We start from the raw sequence: 22,028 nt of genomic DNA on the forward strand, positions 1-22,028 counted from the left end.
CTGCCACCTTAGTGTTCTTCACCTCACAAAAAATAAAGGCTATCCATGGATAAGAAGACTCAATATTGTCAAGATATCAGTTCTTCCTAACTTGATTTATAAATTTAATGTAACCCCATTCAGAATCCCAGCTCATCATTTTGTGGATATCAAGAAAATGATTCCAAAGTACATACAGACAGGCAAAATACCCAGAACAGTCAAGACAATATTTAAGAAGAAGAACAAAGTCAGGCTGCCATCACCTGGCTTCAAGACTTACTATGAAGCTGCGGTTATCAACACAGTGAAACATTGGCAAGAGAATAAACAAATGGATCAATGGAACAGAACAGAAATGCCAGAAATAGATACACACAAATATAGTTAACTGATTTTTGGTAAAGGATCAAAGGCAAAACAGTGTGAAAAGTAGAGTCTTTTCAACTCAATACTCACCTGCCAAAAAAGAGTCTAGAAACAAAACTTACACCCTTCACAAAAATTAACCCAAAATGGACCATGGATCTAAATGTAAAACTTAATAAAACTATGAAACTCCGAGACGATGACATAGGAGAACATTTAGGTGGCTTCGGGTTTGGCAACGACTTTTTAGATAGAATATCAAAGACGTGATTCATGAAAAAACTAAGTGATAAACTGGACTTCATTAAAATTAAAAACGTTGGCTGTGTGAAAGGTGCTTGTCAAGAGGACCAGAAGACAAGCTGAACACTGCGATAAAATATTCCCAAAGACATACCTGATAAAGGACTGTTATCCAAAATATATAAAACTCAATAATAAGAAAGCAAACGAGTCGATTTTGAAAGTGGCCAAAAGACTTCAACAGACGCCTTATCAAAGAAGACATACAGAAGGCAAATAAGCATATGCAAAGATACTTAATATCATATGTTATTAGGCAAATGTCAAATGAAAACAACCAATGTGTTGTTTGTGTCTCAAGCAACACAAAATGCTGAGAAAGATGTAGAACAACAAGACTTCGTATTTATTTCTGGTAGGAATGCAAAAATGGCACAACGACTTTCAAAGACACTTTGGGAGCTTCTTACAAAAATGAGCATACACTTACCATATGATCCCACAGTCATGCCCCTTGGTATTCACCAAAAGGAGTTGAAAATTTATGTCTACACAAACACCCGCACATAAGATTTTACAGCAGCTTTACTTATAATTGACAAAACTTGGAAACAACCAAGATTTCCTTTAGCAGGTTAATGGATCAATAAGTTCTGGTACATCCAGACAATGGAAGGTTTATTCAGCACAAAAAATAAATGAGCTGTGAAGCCATGAGAAAACATGGAGGAAACTTAAATGCATATTAAGTGAAAGAAGCCAGTCTAAAAGGCTACACGTACTGTATGATTCCAACCCTCCGACATTCTGGGAAAAGGCAGTTAAAAAGCTCAGTGGTTGCCAGATGTTAGGAGGGAAGAAGGGATGACAAGATGGAATCCAGAGGGTTTTTAGAACAATAAAACCATTCTGTGTGATACTATAACAGTGGATACATGTCATTATACATTTGTCCAAACCCATAAAGTGTACAACACAGAAGTGAACCCATGTAAGCTATGGATTTGGGGTGATAATGATGCGTCAATATAGGGTCATTGATCGTAACAAATGTATCATTCTGGTGCAAGATGTTGATAGTGGAGAAGGCTGTGGTGTGCAGGGGCTGGGCGCATGGGAACTCTCTGTTCTCTCCACTTAGTTTTACTGTGAACCCAAAGCTTCTCTGAAAAAATAAAGCCTTTTTTTTTAGAATAAGGGCTAAAGAGTAACTTTTTATGCAAGCAAAATCTTAGAGAACATGTGCTAGGAGATCTATACAAAAGGAAATGCTAATGGAAGTCATTAGGCTTAAGAAAAACGATACTGATGGAAACTTGGACTACACAAATATGAAGTAGGTAGGTAAATATAAAACACCTTTTCTACTTTAAAGTTTCTTTAAAATATAATTACTTACCATGAAAAAAATATTTTATGACATGTAGAACTAAAATATATGTCGGTTATTTCACAAAGGGTGGGAGGGGGAAATGGAAATATACTTTCCTAAGAATCTTCCGTTCTGTGTGACTTTGTGTAATGTAATCTGAAGTTAGACTGTGATAAATTGGATGGGTACTGTAAACCTTGGAATAACTACTAAAAACATAAAACAAAGAGCTATGTTAATAAACTAATAGTGGAGATAAAATGGAATGCTAAAAAGTGTTCAGTTAATCCAGGAGAAATGCAGGAGAAGAGGAGAACAGAAACAAAGTACAGATGAGAGTAATAGAAAACAATGATCAAGATGATATATTTAAACCTAGTCAGGGGCACCTGGGTGGCTCAGTCGGTTGAGTGTCCGACTTTGGCTCAGGTCATGGTCTCGCAGTTTGTGAGTTCAAGCCCCGCGTCAGGCTCTGTGCTGACAGCTCAGAGCCTGGAGCCTGCTTCAGATTCTCTGTCTCCCTCTCTCTCTCTGTCTCTCCCCCCGCTCACACTCTATTTCTCTCTGTCTCTCAAAAATGAATAAACGTTAAAAAAATAAAATAAACCCAGTCATATTGATAATTGCATTAATTCTCAATGGTCTAAATACTTCCATTAAAAAGACATTTCCTCAGACTGAATATAACAGGGAAACCCTACTATAACTGTCTGTAAGAAATGTATTTCAAACATAAAGACATAAATAGGTAATAAGTAAAAGAATGGGAAAAGAAATATAAGAAATATGAAGTAGGCATATTAATAGCAGACTGGGTAGACTTCAGGACAAGAAATTTTATCAGGGATAAAGAGGGATTTTTTATAATGATAGAGAGCCCAATCCATCAAGAAGATGGTAATTATAAATATGTAATCACCTAAATAACAAAAATGCAAACTACATGAAACAAAATCTGATAGAGCTGGAGAGTGAAATAGGCAAATCTACCATCAGGATTGGAAATCTCACACCCTTCTCTCAGGAACTGATACAATAGTAGACATACAATCGATAACGATATTCAAGATTTGAACAACCTTCTCTATCAAGTTGACCTAATTAACACTTATTAAACACTCCAACAACAGCAGAATACACTTTTTGGTTTTTAATTTACATCCAAATGAGTTAGCATGTAGTGCAACAATGATTTCAGGAGTAGATTCCTTAATGCCCCTTACCCATTTAGCCCATCCCCCCTCCCACAACTCCTCCAGGAACCTTCTGTTTGTTCTCCATATTTAAGAGTCTCTTCTGTTTTGTCCCCCTCCCTGTTTTTATATTATTTTTGCTTCCCTTCCCTTATGTTCATCTGTTCTGAGAATACACTTTTTTTTTCCAAGTGTACTTGAAACATTAACCTGAGTGGACCACGAAGCCACAAAATAACTCCTAGGGACACCTGAGTGGCTCTGTCGGTTAGGTGTCCGACTTCGGCTCAGGTCATGATCTCATAGTTCATGAGTTCAAGCCTCATATCAGGGACTGTGCTGACAGCTCAGAGCCTGGAACCTGCTTCAGATTCTCTGTCTCCCTCTCTCTCTGCCCTTCCGCCGCTCGTGCTTTGTCTCTCTCTGTCTCTCAAAAATAAATGTTAAAAAATTTTTTTAAAGTCTTAATAAATTGTTTTAAAATGGAAGAACTACATAGACTTTTCTGCAGCCAGTATACTGTTTTGAATATTACAGGGTATGTTCTGTGATCACAGTGAAATTAAATAAAATCAATAACAAAAAAATAAATCTAGGAAATCCCCCCCAAATATTTGGAAATTATCAACACACTTCTAAATTATCCATTGGTTTAAAGATTGGTGACTAAGGACATTTTTATGCTTTAAAGTTAAAATGAAATATTTAAAATGTAAATGCTTAATTGTCATGATTTCCCCCTTCAATGAACTTTTTATAACTAAACAATGACATGACCCATTGGAAAGAGAGCTTGTAAATGTAGTTCCATGCTTATTGTTACCTTCTACCTATGGCAAGTGATTTCTATTTTCTATTTACAGTGATGACTCAAAATTTCTTTTTAAAATAAACATTTAGGTTTAAAATAAACATTTTAGATTACATAAACTGGGTGCTTACAATTTTTATTATTAATATAATACAGGGGGGAATGCAGGCGTGGCAAAATTCGTGCACGATGGTACAATCAGGTATGACAGTAGTTCACTAGTAAATTTTTTTTATTATTTTTTAAAAAAAAATTTTTTTTAACGTTTATTTATTTTTGAGACAGAGAGAGACAGAGCATGAACGGGGGAGGGTCAGAGAGAGAGGGAGACACAGAATCGGAAGCAGGCTCCAGGCTCTGAGCAGTTAACACAGAGCCCGACGCGGGGCTCGAACTCACAAGTGGTGAGATCATGACCTGAGCCGAAGTCGGACGCTTAACCGACTGAGCAACCCAGGCGCCCCAGTTCACTAGTAAATTAAGCTGGAGGAACATTCAGCTCGATGATTTCTGAGGTCCTTGCTAACTCAGAAATTCTACAGTTGAATTTGATAGCATATTACAACCGGTCCTCTAAAGCTCTATGTGTGAATATAAAATCAGAAGTGGGGGAAAGGCCATATACATACATCTGCATAACACATCTGTGCATTATTCACAAATAAATGAGCCAAGCTGTATATTCCTCTCAAAAGAAAATGAAAACCGGTGTTTTAGATAATCATTACTCATTTCGACTTCCCAGTTATGTGACACAGAATATAAGATTTACTGTAAATAGAGCATGAAATTAGATAAAATAAAATATGCTGACAGACTCATTTTTAACCTGGAATGTTCAATGTCAATCACTGAGATTTAGCTTCTGCTTTAGTAAGAAATATCCTGGAATGAATTCTTCTAATAATGCAAGGTCCTAACTTAGTAAACAGTTAGTTTCGGAAGTTTCATGTTAAATGAGCAAACAGATGGTTTTAGAAGCGTCTGCTTTGTGCTCAGTACTTGGCTTATTTACCCCCCTTTTTGGGGAATAGTTAGCTTCAATAGACTTTTCTTTCATTTGAATTTAATTAAATTCATCAAATGTCTTTTGGATGCAGCCACTGTCTCACTTTCTCCCTGTTCAGTTTGGAAAAATCTCGACATGTTAGAAAGGAAAACCTTTTTGCAGCAACCGTGAGTAGCACAGCATGCGAGAAAGAGCCACACCTTAAGGCTGTACCTATCCAGAAGGCTGTGGGGAGGAATCTTAGAGGCAAGGATCCAGCACTTTTGTGACATTTTCTAGGTCACAAGTTCACACATCAGCTAAGGAGATTTTTAATTAAACCCCAGAATTTATATTTTGAAATCCTACTCTCTATACCAGAACTCTTTTTTAAGAAATTCAAATGCATCCATTTTTGGAGAAAGGATAATGGTACGAATCCTGAGATTGAAGAGAACTACCTAGGCTTTTCTGCGGCCCAGGATACTGTTTTGAATGAAAGGGACGAAGTGTCTTGGGTTGCATCTCCTGGGAACAGACCTTAAGAGGGGGAGTTTCGGGCAGATGATCTGTTAGGGAGTGCCCTCCAGAGATAGGTGTGCATACACCTAGGGGAGGTAGGAAAGGTAAGATTGTACAGAGAGAAGATGCCCCCAAATGTGTTTGCAACGGACGCTTCAGCACGTCCTGCGGGAAATGCCGCAGGTGGAAGGATCCGTCTCTCTGGTGCCAGGGGAGACAACGAGAGGCCTTTTGTGTCATTGTATCAGCTGGTTGTTTGGATGTTCGCTGAGGGAGGGTACAACCTTGGCAAGGTAATCGTCCGCCCCGTGGTAATTCCCAGTGTGCTGGCAACAGCCAGTATTGTCTACAGTCAGCGTGCAATGGCCTAGAAAAGCATTCCATATCCATGACACCAGCTGTATTCTTCCTTATCACCTGAGAGATACACTCTTGCTTTTTGCCTGCAGTCTGTTGGTGTCCTTGTCTCCTGTGCTATTAGGTTTTGACGACCCTGTACGTAGTGTCAGGAGAAGGGTTCCGGGAGCATGTTCACAATTCTGTACATTTGGCTTTCTGAGCAAAGAGCACTGGCAATCAAAGAACGATTGGATGGTAACCCTAAAGACAGAGACTTCTAGAGAGATCCAGAGATTTATATTTCTGGAGCTATTTGTTTACAGTCCAGGGTGGTGAAGTAGAGACCGTTTCGTCCTCTCTGCAGAGAACGTTTGGATTTGTTTATAGGTGATCTCTCTCTCTCCCTCTCTCTGTCTTTGTCTCTCTCTCTCTCCCCTTCTCTTTCTCCCTCCCTCTCTCCCTCTCGCTCTTTCTGTTTCACTTCCTCTCTCTCCCTGGTGAAGAGGAGGGGCAAATGTGTCAACAGCAGTTCCTGTATGAACTCCAAGCTTCATAATTTCGAGGTTTCCCTCCTGTGTTGCAAGCCTCACTACATGATTCTCCAGCATTGTTTTGTTTTTAGATTCCACATAAAAGTAAAGTCATATAATATTTGTCTTTCTCTGACTTATTTCACTCAACATAATACCATCTAGTTCCATCCATGTTATCACAAATGGCAAGATTTTGTTCTTTTTATGACCAAGTAATATTCCATTGTATATATTTACTACATATTCTTTATTCGTCTCTTGCTGGACATTTATGTTGTTTTCATATCTCGGCTATTGTAAGTAGTGCTACGATAAACATAGGGGCGCATTGGTCTTTTCAAATTAGTGTTTTCGGTTTGGGGGGATAAATTCTTAAAAGGGGAATTGCTGGATCGTATGGTTGAAAGTGGAGAGAAATGGTTGGGGCTCAATTGTTAGGAAGCTAGTACGATACAGTCCGGACGAGGAGGAACGGAACAAAGCCCACAAGTCTCAAAACGTGAGGTCTAATGTCTGGCACCCACTTTTTTTGCAACCTTGGACAAGTCATTTAACCTCACTGGGCTTCTGCATCCCAATCTACAGCGAATCTATGAGGTTCCTTCCAAATCTAAATTCTAACAATTCAGAACGACCTAAACTAAGATAATTTCATGAGCATAGAGAAGGCAAGATCAATGGAAATAGAAGCACATGGGAAGGGGATAGGAGGGCAATTAGCATTTGTTTTAGATATGTTGATTTCAAAATATTAATGAGACAGATTGGATGTTTCCAGGAGACCGGCTGAAAAAAAAGAGCCCCCAGAAGCAGGAAGAGGGGCCCTGGCCGGAGTTCAAGTTCAGAAGCTATTTTCAGAGGCAGGAGAGAGAGTAGAGGAAATTGTTCAGGACAGACTGGAAAGGAGGGCAGTGAATCCATCATGGCTGTGATGGTGGCACTGAAAGGAAACCCAGGGAACCAGGCTCCGGGCAAGGTGTGACCAGAGAGGCAGAAAGTCATGGGAGGCCGGGAAGGAAAGGCTGTAAGGAGAAAAGCCTGTCAGATCAAGGGTTAAGGCTTTAGAGAGCTACCTGACCTAAAAAAGCACCCAGAAAGGCAATACTGATACACATCAGAGGTTTCAAAGGGAGAGGATGGTACAGAAAGGGAAGCCGCAACACCCAGTGCTCATCCCAACAGGTGCCCTCCTCATCTGACAATAAATTTCATATTAAAAAAAAATAATAAAAGCTTTAAAAAAAGAGGGGAAAGAAAGGTAAGCTACAAATGCAAAATGTGTTCAGAGGCATTTAGAGACAAACCGACTTGGTAAACCTCCAGAACCGGGTGGGTGTCTTTCTCCCAGCATGCTCCACTTGCCACTTGCATTAAAATCACCTGCGGGGCGCCTGGGTGGCTCAGTCGGTTAAGCCTCCGACTTCAGCTCAGGTCACGATCTCACGGTCCGTGAGTTCGAGCCCCGCGTCGGGCTCTGGGCTGATGATGGCCCAGAGCCTGGAGGCTGCTTCCGATTCTGTGTCTCCCTCTCTCTCTGACCCTCCCCCGTTCATGCTCTGTCTCTCTCTGTCGCAAAAATAAATAAACGTTAAAAAAAAAATCAAAAAAAAAAAAAAATCACCTGCAGTGGTTGTTTAAAATGCAGGTTTCCTGCTCTCCTGGCAGAACCATTGGATCATAATCTCTGGGAGACGATGCTCTGGGTATCTTCATTTTAGATGCTACCGTCCCTCCTTTATTCTTCTGTAGGTAGCCCGGGGGGTTTCGACATGCTTTTGAAATGATTGGAGGGAGTCAGTAGAAGGAGATGAAATAAAGAGATGGGACAACTGAAGGAGTAATCTCGAAAAGGCAAAATGGGACGGAGAGTGCCAGGAGAAGGGTCAGCCTAAAAGAAAGACTGCGCTTGTCTGCAACGGTATCTTCCTCACTGTGGCAGAGACTCGCGCCCGCTGAGCAGTCAGCAAGGTCTTCGTGAACAGCTCTGTCTTGTGCCTCCGCTCTTGGTAATGATGCCTTGCCATCTACAGTGCCGGCCTTGATGCAGCAGAGGCGGAGGTGTCCGCAGAAGGCAGAGCCCCCGATGAGTTTCCCAACCTTCCCAGCAGCGGTGGGGAGAGCACGGACAGCTGGTCCCAGCTCACCAACGAGGAGGACAATCCACATGATACCAGTAGCTTTCTTCAGCTCAGCGAGCGATCCATGAGGTACCTGCTCTTGACTTGACTTCCCAGGGAAACAGGTCTCAACACAGATACTAGAAATGCTTCCTAAATGGTTCTCTGCAAAGGGTCCCTAACAGGGCAAGAGAGAAAGCTCCCCGCTAGATCAAGGTGCCTGCCTGTCATGTTTTGGGCCAAGACGTTTCTTAATATCCAGTTGTGCCTTTAATTACCTTGGCCAAGGTTAAGAGTCAGCTGTGTTTCTTTCTCTGCCAAGTCCCAGCTAGTGCAGTCAATGATAATGACTGAGAATTTTTAAATAAGGGCTGCTGTTACACCTGGTGTGTTTGATTCTTTCTCTCTGGTTCATTTGTATTTCAGATGCAACCCAGACTGGGTTTACCTGAGGCAAGTGTGTCCACATTGTGTTGTGTTGTTTGGCCTAATTGTTTCTCTGCCTTTCTCTCCCCTGACCTCTGTATTGTTGTTCTGGGAAAGCAAGAGAGGAGTTAATGAAAGATCAGATTTGGAAAGACCCAAGCCCATCAAGAGACATAAACCGAACACTATCCCTCCGTGAGGTAGAAACGGAAAGAATCTCCACATTTCTGCCCTAAGTCTTATTTGATACTGGCCCAGTTCCACAGACTTTCCAGAAAGGCCAACGGGCAAATGGGACTCAGATGCATCTGGGTGTAATGGCTCCTTGGCAGCCTTATTTCTGGAAGTTCGGTCTGCTTAGACCCAGGAAATCTTAACATTGTCACACACTTCGTCTAAAATCCCCCCAAACTGGTGGGAAATATTACAATATAGAGATAGAGAGGAAAGAGAATTTCAACGTCTGGTCTTAGCAGAAGTTTACGGGTTAATTACCTTGAGCGACATGTTTGAGTCATCAGATTTCCGTCAGTGAATATATCTGATGCCCCACACGAAACCCAAAGCCGGAATTTGAAGCTGGAGGAGTCTAGTGTGTTAGTCACGGTCCTCCCGAGGGAAGACTGCCCCATTATATGACACACCAGCACTCACCCTTTGAAAAGCTGACTTGGAAGAGATGTCACTGGGAAATAGTGGGAGTATGAGGAAACTCGGTGAGCTTGCTAAAATTGGATGCATTCCATTTTGCAAGTACAGATACAGCCTAAAAAAAATTGGCTCAAGTCAACTGTGTTTCAGCAAATAAATTCCAAGCTAGTAACTAGACCATATGTTGATTGTGTAACCCATGAAAATGATACATCAGCCCTCCTACTCCTCCATACATAAGGTATCAGGTATTGCTTCCCAACGATTTTACAACAAGGGAGCTGATTAAACTTTGGCATTGCCCAATTTCATATTTGTAAGTTCTGCAGTGACATAGTTAAACAATGATCCAGGCGCATATTCTGTGGAACGCCCCTCAGAAAAATCCCGTGACAGGCAAAGGGAGAACGCGTGTCCCCTGGTTTCTGTCAGAAGTCAACAAGCAGGCAGATGAACATTCTGGTAGCTTCCCCAGCCAGCATTCTCAGAAGTATCTTGGTCTCCATGGGAACACCGAGGAGTCTCTTGCTGCCAGATAAACATCCTCACTACACCTAGAATGAGGAAAATAAAAGTCATGCAGATTGTCACCCACTAGGTGTAGCCCATCAGGCATGACACCACTACAGAAATTCGAAGATGACGATGACGATGACGATGATGATGATTGGCTTGGGCCAAAAATGTCTTTTGTGCCGGTTCCCCCTAATCTGTCCAGAAAAAAATCTTAATGTAGGGGTCCCCCAACAATATTCTCCCGGGGACCAAAGAAGGACCTCTTAGAAAAAAATGGCGGAACGTCAGTGTCGGCGGTGTGGCCAGGTGGTGGAGACAGGCATTAATATGTAAACTTTTGCTTTGTCAGCAATGGCAACAGTAGTGCCACTAGCAGTCTTGGCACTGTGGACCTGGACATTTATCAGGAAAGCATGCCATCTTCTCCCATGATTAAGTAAGTAGCCACCGAGATGCAGTGATTGTGAGACCGCTACCCTAACTCCATCTGGCAATCCATTTTGGTCATTGAGATCGTGCCCAACCACTGAATCATCATGTCCACACTGCTGTGGTTCCATGTCACTGGAGCAAGAACTAGGGCCTAGAATAGTCCTACCCTACCACCACTGGTAGGACCACCACGGGTCCTACCCTACCCTACCACTGTCTTCTGGATTTCAAATCTGCCCCCTCTGATAAAATCATTTCACAAAAAGCTTATCCGTACAATCAGAAAGAGATGTCATTTTACTTCATTGGACACAGAGAAGCAGAAATCCTTTTAGATCATACCATGCCAACCAACAGAGACTATTGTTCAATAGAATGTAATGTGAATGGCTTTTCCTTTACTCATAGAAACCTGGGATAATCACTACTAAATGGGTCGAATACCAAGCGGTGCTACAATGGAGACAGGTCATTGCCGTGCAGTGACTCTGCTCCCCACGACCTTGAGACCCTTCTAAAAGGTCTAAAAGACCAAGGGAAAATAGCACTTAGAGAAGCACATGTGTAACGTAAATTACAGTGCCGAAAAGGAGGACAATGCGAGGTCAGGACCGCATCCAGAATTTGTGATTATTCTGGAAAAGTAAATGAATTGAAATCTATTTTTGACCATTATGACTTAGCTTACTATTTGGAGTTTTCTGAAATCTGAGAAAAATAAAAATGAACTACAAGACTAACAGTGCTCCCTGATCTCCTTTCTCAGTTGCTCTCTATAGCTAAATCATTTTTGCTTCACTATGTAATCAGGTGTCTGGCCTGTGGGAGTATGCTTCAGCGATTGATGGTCGCCGTGCACCCTTTGTTCCATAGAGCCATTAGTCACAAGTAGAGATGAACATACACGTTAGCTTGGGTTTGCTTTGTTTTTTTAAAGTAGGACCCAAATAAAAACAAACAAACAAAAAATTATTTTGGGGTAAATTTATTTTTTTCTCTTTCAGGAAGCATTTGTTTAGCTACCCTTTTCCATCTTTCCCTAGGGTTTGAGCCTAGGACCCCGCAGATTATATGCACTCAGGGAAAACCAAAATAACCATCACCCATATCCGTGTCTGGCCACTCCACGATAGCAGAAACTGTCTTACCATACGCCATTTCACTTAGATCACTTGCAGAGACGTAGAAGAGAATCTAGACCCTTGGGAAATTGGCCGTGCTTCTAGAAGTAATTCTGTAAGCATGGCAGAACACCCAAACTTTCTCTCAACATCAGGAATACAGTGGGATTTACAGCCAGCAAATCTTAGCAGGAATAGAAAATATAAGAGAGAATACTGTCTCATAAAAACACACATTTTTAGGAGCTGCTATAGTCTAATTGCTAGACTGTACAAAAATATAAGACACCACAGTCTTTGCAAGATGGCCACCTCCTTTCAACTGATGAGCTATATGCTCTCATTTTGGAAGCACTTACTGAATCCTACCATTATATCAAGGCTTCCTAACAAGTACTTGCTATATGAAAACACCTCAAACATTGACCATGACTTTAATGAAATACTTTGGTTTTATCTCTAGTTCTTTATCACTTCCAGCCTCCTTCATCCTTCTGCTAGAAAGAAAAAGAAAATTTTCAATTTTAATTGAGATATTTCATTGTACAACTCAATTTCTGCAGCCCATTGGTTGTTTTATCCCTTATTTCAGACTAAAATGCAGATTTGTTGCTACCATAGTTTAGGGAAAAAAATCGTATCAGGATGGAAATATAGGGACCTTTAAATAACAGGGAGCTTTATTTAAACAGGGACTTTAAATAATAGGGAACTTTAAAGTCAAATACAGAAGAAGGATACATCCCCAAATCAGATCTAGTGGCCTACAAGATATTTCCTTGACTGTTCAAACTGGTGAAGGTTTGTGGAAGGGAAGTTGAGGAGAATAGATGGATGCATTTCTTCCGGTCTCCCCCACCAATTATCTCCACTAAAACTAGACATTTAATCTGGCCTCTTTTTTAGGGCCAGGGTATTGATTGCAGACCCAATAATCCTACATAAGAGCCACATTGATATTTCCCCAGTATTACTCCACTCTATGAAAACAATGGATCTAGAACGAATTTCAGAAGCTTGTAGATCGATACGACCCATTGCCTCATCATCCATTTGCAGCTTACCCTTTCTAAACATTACCAACCATATACTGTTGTTTTCTCCCAAAGTGAATTAGTAGAAGAAAAGGAGACTCTTAAAGGACAGTCAGAAAACGTAGAGGGTAAGCCACATTCCCATAATTTTGACACACAATTTGCCTGTGATCTCCCCTTGGAAAACATCGTTTAAGACTGAGGTTTTGTCTGTGTTCAGAAGGTGCCTCTGGAGTGCAGGTGGGAGCGGCCAGCCCCCAGGGGAGTCTGCTGGTGATCAACTTTGACCTGGAGCCAGAGTGCCCTGACGCTGAGCTTCGAGCCACTCTGCAGTGGATAGCAGCCTCTGAACTTGGGATCCCCACCATCTACTTTAAGAAATCTCAGGAAAACAGAATCGAAAAGGTACCATGTCGTGTGTTTGGATGTGAAAAAAGCTTCGTGGTTTTGTCACTGCTGGAAACTCAGTAACTTCCCAGTCAACTCACTTACATTTTGAATGATTTGCTCTTGACTTTTCACCTTAAAATTGTGGCTAGAACTTTGAAAGCTTCCACCTGCATAAAATCACAATAACTGTTTCTTTGACCCTCAGTTTGTCTCGGCTCGTTGGTGGCAGTGAGAAAGTGAATTGAGGAGCTGGGAACTCTTCTAGACTCTGGCTTTTTGATTGTTCCTTGGTTTGTTTGCTCTGTTTTGATGGTTCCTTGCTCTGGAACCAACCTCCTCATAACACTCATTTAAATCAAGGGTAGAAGGGAAAGACCTGATATATATAAGAAACTAAAGTGAGGCCACATTGATATTTAAAACAGACTGTGGCATGATGTCAAGAAGAAGCATGTTTAAGTCCCTACTGAACAGGTTTGCATTAGACAGCCTTTCTCATGATCATTCTCCACCTACCAGCAGTATAAAGTCAGGGAATAGATCCTTTGCCAACCTCAACATTAATAGCAACTGTCACTCTAACTCCCTATCTTTGAGACTGCCCACTAACTGCTGTAGAATCCCAATGATTAAGACTGACGCACAAATTCATCTGCCAATGTCTTCAAGCTCGATTTGCCCGTGATTTAAAAGTACGCCCCTTCTGCAAATGTTCACATTAAGAATAATGTTGCTCTATTCGTTTTCTAGTGCTGTGTCATCAACTGCCACACATTTACTAGCTTAGAACAATGATTCCCAGCCCTGTTGCTGGAAGTTTGGGTAAATTCTACTCGGCTCTGTGCTTAGGGACTTGCAAGGCAGAAAGCAAGATGGCAGCCTGATTGAGCGCTTGCCTGAACACTGTGGGGAAAAACAAGCTTCCAAGGGTTTTCAGGTTGTTGTCCTAATTCAGGCCCTCGTGGCCGTGGGACTGACACCCTGTTTCTTTGCGGGACCACCTCTAGAAGCTGCGGCATTCCTTGTCATGTGGACCCCTTCATGTTCTCATACAGTCATTCCCTTCTGCCACCAGAGAAAACTCTCTGCTTTGAAAGGGCTTGTGCAAGTAGGTTAGGTTCACCCGATAGTCTCCCTTTTGATTAACTCAAAACTAACTAAAGAATCTCTTTTGCCATGTACAATAACATAATAAGGGCGTAATTATCTCATCCTACGTACAGAGGATTAGGGCAGAAATCTTGGGAGCCGTTTTACGATCCTGCTTATCACTGCCACGGTGCATTTTTGAATGTCTTATTGTCCCAAAGTACCTCCACGTATTCATTAAACTTGTTTCTCAACAAGCCTGGGAGAAGAGCCAAATGGCTATTACTGTCGCTTTTTAATGGACAAGTCAGGATTCAGAGAGGCTGGCCCATGAAAAAGGATGGTAAAGGTGACTCAGCCTAGTCCTGGAAACCTCAATAGTGTGTCTCTCTCAAGCTCAATGATCTTGGAGTTACAATCTGGATTTTCTCTTTAATGTGCAATTGCATTTTAATTCTCACTGTCAAAATCTAGCAGCTTGAAATGAAAGATCCTTGATCATCTTGCCCATGTACATGGTAATAAGAACAGCTTCCCCATTTCTGTATCACCAGCCAGTGGGACTGGCCACTGGAAAAACTGCAGAGACCTAATTTATACTGGCCCCTCCCACATCAGCCTCTCTCTCCAGCCAGTAATTTATATTTTTCTTCATGCCCAGGACTTTCGACCATTCCGTGCCATCTGAATTTTGTCATACCTCTGTTGGCAAGGTGATGAGTAGTTCACTACTTAATAGGGTCTCCTTCCATCTTACCTTTCAGCCGGCCCAGTGCAAAGAGTGGAGCAAAAGAACCCCCCACATTGGACCCCTCCCTCTTTCTGTACACCATCCCAAAGACTCCCTGCCATGGGGAGGGGAACAAGAACTTCCTCAGGTGAATGATGTCCTCAAATTCCTGGAAAAATGAAGGACTGGCTGGTTTCCAACTTCCATCTCCAGAGCATTGCTAGGTCCATTTTCAGATGATCTGTTAAGGAAGTAGCTTTTTATCCAATCCACCATTTTGAAGAAATAACACAGGACTCTGTGTGAATACGTGCCTCATAAATCCCCATTAGGTGAAAGGACCAGGGGTGTATCACTAACTTGATTAGTAACTTGATTATGTAAATCAGGCCCTGACTTGACATTTCTTTATCCTCACCAATTTTCAATCCTCAGAGGGGATGCCTGTCTTTGGTCATAGCTGTTTTTCTGAGAAAATAATCACTCCACGAGTGGTATCAAGAAAAACATGAAGTAATGTTTTACCCATGCAATTTAGCATCAGATCAAGGAGCTTATTTCTAAGGATTGTAATTTTAGGGACGAAATATTCTCATTTTTTTCAGAGTCAGTTAAGGTTCTCTGCAGAGTGGCTTCTCCATAAATGGGCACTGTTTGTTGTTTGAGACCAAACTGGTTAAATAAAGCAAACCCTTACACAAAATTTTTATATCCTTGCTTTTATCAGTGCTGCACTTGAACACTCAAGTGCTGATTCTGACTGTTTTTTTCATTGGTGAAGTAGCTATTTTCCAGGAGTGCGGAAGAGAGATTGTGGCCTCCCATGGGGCCGTGTCACACAAGGGTAGCACTGCTCCTCCTCAGCTTGGAAAGGGTTAAAGAAACATCTCTGTTAAGTTCAGAAATGTCATTTTTCCCACCATCGCTGGAGTGTTAGATATCATTCACAGATCTACCCTTCAAGCCACCATTTGTGTGAATTCTGATTTTTTTTTAAAAAAATGAATTTAGTTTCCAATTTTCCCACTTGTGTGTTTCCCACTTAGTGCCCCAGCCTGAAGCTAAAGGGCATAAACTAAAGGGGAGACGATATCATGAGTGAATACCGAAGCAGCTCATGTTTCCCACCATTGACCTTGGAATCAAAGGGCACTTAAAGTCAGCTTATAATGAATTTCAGCCTCGTTTCAACTCAAAAGGCAAATGCCAAACATTTTTGGTGGCCAGTGTAGTGCCACTCCTTTCTGAAAAGTGACACTTTCATTTCAAGCTTTCTCTTTCATGGCATTTTCTCTACGCATTAAAATATTACGTTCACTTGAAAGTTGTGCTCTCAGAACATTCATCAACTGTTTATTGAGCATGTACAACATACCAGGCACTGTTCTTGGCTCTGGGAATATAAGGAACAAAGGACACAAAATTCCCTACCCTCATGGAATTTCCATTCTAGTTCAGGAGGGACCCAGAGTAGGGTGAGTGTCAACCAGGGGAGACTCAGGTTATAAAGAGAAATCTATGAGCCAAGTGCACAGAATTATCTGGGACACTTGCTTACAATTCATCTTCTTAGGTCTTTTCTTAGCCCTGATCGCTTTCAGTGGGGCCCAGAAGTATACATTTTTAACAACTTCCCTCAAGTGAAGCCGTTTTGATGAGTACCAAAGTTCGAGACCCCCTCCCATAAGAAATAGCCTGAAAGAGTGACAGAATTTGAGTTGGACTTTAACTATCTTAAATTCCAGGGCAAATTTGCTGAGAATCTTAATGCCTAAAGATCTAAAACACTTTGTAAATGTAATTCACAATGACTGACATCAGTTAAATTTCATCTACTTAATTTAAGATGTAAAAAAATCATGACAGCAATTGTTTTTTTTTAACAAATGACATAAACTGGCCAATTATTTTTCCTTCTGGATCCAAAATATCATTGCTCTCTAGCTCCTTTTCTAAATCCAACGAGCTCCTGTGAGCTAGAGTGGCCTGATGCCTGGCTTCACTGTAAATCAGTGCCTTTCTCATATTTACGCATTTGAGAATTACTTCTTTTTCTTGGAGATGATAAAAAAAAAAAAAAACAGAGGAAAAAGGTATATGCACGCCTTCCTAAGAAAGTGAGGGTCATAAGAGAAGTGACCTTGCCCCTAGTTACTCATTCCATTCTACTTGCAAAATGGTAGAAGGGCAGTAAGAAAAAGGAAGGAAAAATAGGGAAGATTTATATACTGTTTTAGTCAGCTCAGACTACCTGAACAAAATGCCATAGACTGAGTGGCTTAAACCAAAAATGTATTGCTCACAGTTCTGGAGGCTGGGAATTGCAACATCAAGGTACCAGCAGATTCCATTCCTGGTGACAGCCCTCTCCCTTCCTATGTTCTCATATGGTAGAGAACGAGCTCTGGTGTCTCTCTTCCCTTTCTTATAGGAGAATAAATCTTACCATAGGAGTCCTGTCCTCATGACCTCATCTAAACCTAATTGTCACCCAAAGGCCCTGCCTCCCAATACCATCACTTTTGGGTTTGGGACTTCAATATATGAATTTGGTGGAGAATGCCAACATTAATGCATAATAGATACTAAGTTTCTTCACTTATAAACATAAGAAATTGGCTTGAACTGAATACTTTCGTCATGGTTCTCTAACTTAGTGTGCACTAGAATTACCTGGGGAGATTTATAGACCCAGATGCTCTGGCCAATTAAATCAGAATCTCCTCTTGGGATGAAGCTCAGACACTGGAGTTTTCTAAAGGTCCCTGGTGGTTCTAGGCCACAGACAAGGCTGATAATCACGACTCTACAGGCCATAATTGCTGGAGTGGTTATAGAAACGAACTCATTTGTACTTCATAAAATGGAATTCTGCCTTGGAGCAAGAGAAGGTAGTTGCTTTCAGAAATCTAAGTTGACTGTTTTTTTTTTTTTTAATCTCACAGTTCGCAACAACTCCCATAGACTCTACCATATAATTTTGTAAACCATTGATCTAATTTAGCAAGTGCACCTGAGAATATGAAAGCCCTCTACGTAATACCCCTCTTCAAGTGAGACTGTCAATGACACCATCACAGGATATAAGCCATTTTAGTTTCCTAAGACAAAATATTTGCTCAAGGAAATGCCCACTGTGATATGTAGGAAGGGAACCTGATTGTTATGGACTGTGAAGTGGCAGGAAGTGAAAATGTTTGATTTTTGTTTTTCACTGCACTGGAATGAAAAACTCAGCTCCCGGACACCCTAAAGCTGATTCTAAAATTACCAAAGCAATAACATGGACAGGAACAATGAAAGATCTAGGGCCAACTGCTAACCTGAATGTGGACTTAGTGTTTATTTATTTTTGAGAGAGACAGAGTGCGAGCCGGGGAGGGGCAGAGAGAGAGGGAGACACAGAATCTGAAGCAGGCTCCAGGCTCCGAGGTGTCAGCACAGAGCCTGATGCGGGGCTCGAACTCACAGACTGTGGGATCATGACCTGAGCCGAAGTCAGACGCCCAACCGACTGAGCCACCCAGGCGTCCCCTAAACGTGGTTTTAAAAGGCTATAGCAACAAACTGGGAATGTCCTTTTCTGGCCTCTTCACAATCTTAGCTGCATTTTTATTTAGAAATTCCTTTTAGTGAAGGAAAAAAAGAGTGTAGACCTTCTTGTTCATCAGCCCCACAGATGTTTCAAGGTCTTGATGTCTGAGGTTAAGTCATCACAGCCTCAAGAATAGTCTATATTTAGTCGTGCCAGACCATTTTTAAAGCTGATTTATTGAGATATCAGATTGTATTTAGAAACCATGAAACAGATTCTAGCCTGTGACTACTCCACAAACTACTGGCAGAGTGGCTAGCTGGTGGGGCATCGGTCAGCATCATCCTGTGCTCATCACCACAGTGGCAGATCCTACTTCAGCAAGTCCTAAATAGATGGAAAGAATCTAGTAATTGGGCTTCCAGAAAGGTCTGGGGCCAACAGCCTCCTGGGAAGGGCTTAGCAAATATTGGCATCTGCTCCAGAGCTTTGATTGTCTCTTAGAGCAATGACTCAGAGATAAAAGTTGGGAATGAAATGGTAGCCCAGTGAGCCAGAGTCTACAGGAAGCAAAAAAAGGAACTGAGGCTAATTTTATATTTCTGTGTATTTCATGTTGGCTGCGTCTTTATAAGACATGTTAAGGGAGAGGCGACACCCTCAAGGGATGGGTCTAGCCTAAGGCCATTGGTGACCCCTCAATGGAAATCTTGAAAAGAAGTCACCAACCTATGAGCCTCTCTCAGTGAGATCTCAGAAACTTGATGTTCAAGCCTTCTCTACTGGTAACTCCTACTTTCTAGACTTCCAGTAAGAGCTGGGAAAGTAAGCGCTGGAAAAGTCTGATTAATCAAATCGTGCAAAGACATCCTAGCCTTTCTCCCCTTTTCTCTGATGCCCCAATCTTTCCTTTTCCTTTTACAATGGAAAACCAATGTCTCTTGAAATGTGATGCTGGGGGAGAGGACTATTCAAGACAGAGTGGGGAGCCAATAAGTGACTGTACCCAAAAGGTCAGCACTTGATTTACTTGGCCTAAATGTATACATCCAATGAAAGATTATTTGTAAGACAGATAGAAGGTCCTGGGAGCTATGCTATACAGTCCTGTCACAGAGAGTCCAGCTCAGACCTGGGGAAACTCTTGAAATACCCAAAAGATAGACTCTTGAAAGAAGAATCCCATTTATTTTCCCACAATCAATGGAAGGCAGCTGCTGTGAAGAAGAAAAATCCAGTTCACTTGAAAAAACTCTCTAACAATCGGAATTGTCTAAAAAGAAAATAGACTGTCCTGCAAAATTGTCCCTTGTCACAAGAGATTAAAAAAAAAATAGCCCGGAGAGCTGTTGGCTTTGGTAAAAGGGTTGAATGAGATAACTTTGAGGCTCATCTGTGATACATGAGTCCTAATTCTGTGCTTTATTTTAGTTTCTAGATGTCGTGCGGCTGGTTCAGCAGAAGTCTTGGAAAGTGGGAGACATCTTTCACGCGGTTGTTCAGTACTGCAAAATGCATGAGGAGCAGAAGGAGGGGACCCCGAGTCTCTTTGACTGGCTCTTGGGACTGGGATAGGGCAGCAATGCCCTTAGAATATTCCTTCCCTTTTTCCCAGCTTAGATTACAGTGGTTTGCTCCAAATGCTCTAAACCTCCTCAAAACATCCCATCACATTAGCAGAGCTATACAAAATCTGCTGTTCAAGTCTGCTGCAGATCGAATAAATCTGAGGAAAAGCAAAACATAGATTGGTACAAATCAAGGCAACCTGTGAGCGAGTCCAAAAAAAAGCTTTATTAGAACCACTGGAAAAGCAGAAATTTTAATGGGCCCCAAACGAAAAGCTTTTAACTCGGCCCAAACTCCAGGAAAGCTGTACTTAAATATTTTTAATGATATAAAATGACATGTAATGTCTCCAATTATGTGAATCAACTGGAAACAAAGTCACTAGTCAAAATAATATTGTAAACTATGATGTAACTTTTATTTCACTTTTTTGAGCTGATTAAGGGGCTCTCAGCCCAGGTACACACTTAAGATATGGGTGAGAAATTTCCAGAATTTTGATATAAAAGATCTTCACTTTCAGACCATTATCAGTGGATATTTAAGAGAAATGCAGGAGTCCTAGCGATGTCCTCTGCCCAGGTGATTTCATTTATTCATAGCAGCTCACTGGTAAGTATCTCCTATCCCCCCAATAGTGTCTGTATTCTCAACTAACCAGAAAACTATTGGTGTTCAGTTGAGAGAGAGAAAGACTGAAAATTGTCTCGTTTCCGTCTCTATATTACTTGGGTAACATGATCACAGAATTCTTACCGTAAGGGAAAACTTTACTATCAAAAACAAAAATCTTTCGAGATAAAATCTCCTTGTGTATTCAACTATATAAAATACAAGCATTCCTTTTATTTTTATTGTAAATTATGAAGAGATGATTACCTTAAATAATATATGAGTTAGCTTAGAGGTTCATACAACATGAGAGGATTGTCGTCTTAAGTTGTATCTTGACACTTGAGCTCAGTGGTTTCATCATAAATCCACTGATACTGGTATGGCCGACCTGCTCCCAGGATGATACGGTGATGGGCACAGGATTTGGCCTAACCCGTTAGGACCGTAGACTCTTCCTGACTCAAACACATTGGCATTTAATTTGGAAAAAAGAAAACCTTATCCCATTGAAGTTTTTCAGTAACAGAGCTTTACTCTTTTGAAAAACCGACGTATCTAACTTCTCCTTGATAAATCCTCTTCCCCTTCAACTAACTGAGGTACGCCGGCTTTTATTTTCTTGACCGGAGAAGGCGTTTATCAAAGATTTCCTTAAATATCTTGCTTTTACTCTATTTTGAAAATTTGTGAAGTGATTTTAAATGTGAACAAGGCCCCAGGCCGTCGGCGCTGGACTTATATGTCATCCACAGCTTGAAATGTCAAGAAAGCCTCCTTGGGAGCCATACCTCCCTCTTCACACATCACGGAATCCTCCCCAGAATTCATTAGGCACTTGTTACATCAATAGTCCCGATTTAAGATATGTGTTCAACTCGTCACATTAACAAAATGTCAAATTGTAAAATGTATCCATTATTTCAGACTGAAAGCTCTTTGCGCTACTGAACGGAAAAGGATATATTTATTTTTTAAACCATCCCAGAATATTGTGCGTAGACTTTTTTGTGCCGGAATGAATGTTTACTTACCCTACAAAGCACAAATACGGGATTGTTACCATGTGATAAAGTTATACATGTTGTACCTAATGTTGCAAACGAATCAATAAATTTTTGTTGCCGAATGGTTGACCATTTTTTTTTTGGTCCAAAAATCGTTCAGTGCCTCCTAGAAAAAATGGCCCCAGTGTGATTGGATGAAGGTAGATTATCCTTTGGACAAGCTTTCCTGTTCCATTTTCAACTTTTGAATAAGAAAATGTCCTTTGACTAAATTTGTTAGCATCAGCGATTATCACATAAATCAGCATTTCTCCACCTTTGCACTATTGACATTTGGGGCTGAATACTTCTTTGTTGCAGGGGGCTGTGCTACGCGGTATAGGATGCCTGGCCGACAGCCAGTAGATGCCAGTGGACACTTCTTCCCGTCATGACGACCAAAGATGTCTC

At 41.2% G+C, this 22,028-nt stretch overlaps 1 protein-coding gene across 3 annotated transcripts in view; it reads left to right on the plus strand.

The window, feature by feature from the left end:
* SPHKAP (SPHK1 interactor, AKAP domain containing) overlaps positions 1-21,716 on the plus strand; it is a 161,041-nt gene extending 139,325 nt beyond the window's left edge. The window contains exons 8-12 of one of the 3 annotated variants that reach the window (XM_060624001.3): positions 8,380-8,556; positions 10,409-10,495; positions 12,722-12,774; positions 12,867-13,051; positions 19,822-21,716. In XM_060624001.3, coding sequence (XP_060479984.3) covers positions 8,380-8,556; positions 10,409-10,495; positions 12,722-12,774; positions 12,867-13,051; positions 19,822-19,965 — 646 coding nt within the window. In that variant the 3' untranslated portion in view covers positions 19,966-21,716. The other 2 variants (XM_060624000.3, XM_060624003.3) reach the window with 2 other exon arrangements.
* Positions 21,717-22,028: the final 312 nt, after the last annotated feature.

Source organism: Panthera onca, chromosome C1, assembly GCF_046562875.1.
Source record: "Panthera onca isolate mPanOnc1 chromosome C1, mPanOnc1 haplotype 2, whole genome shotgun sequence".
Classification (NCBI taxonomy): Eukaryota; Metazoa; Chordata; class Mammalia; order Carnivora; family Felidae; genus Panthera; species Panthera onca.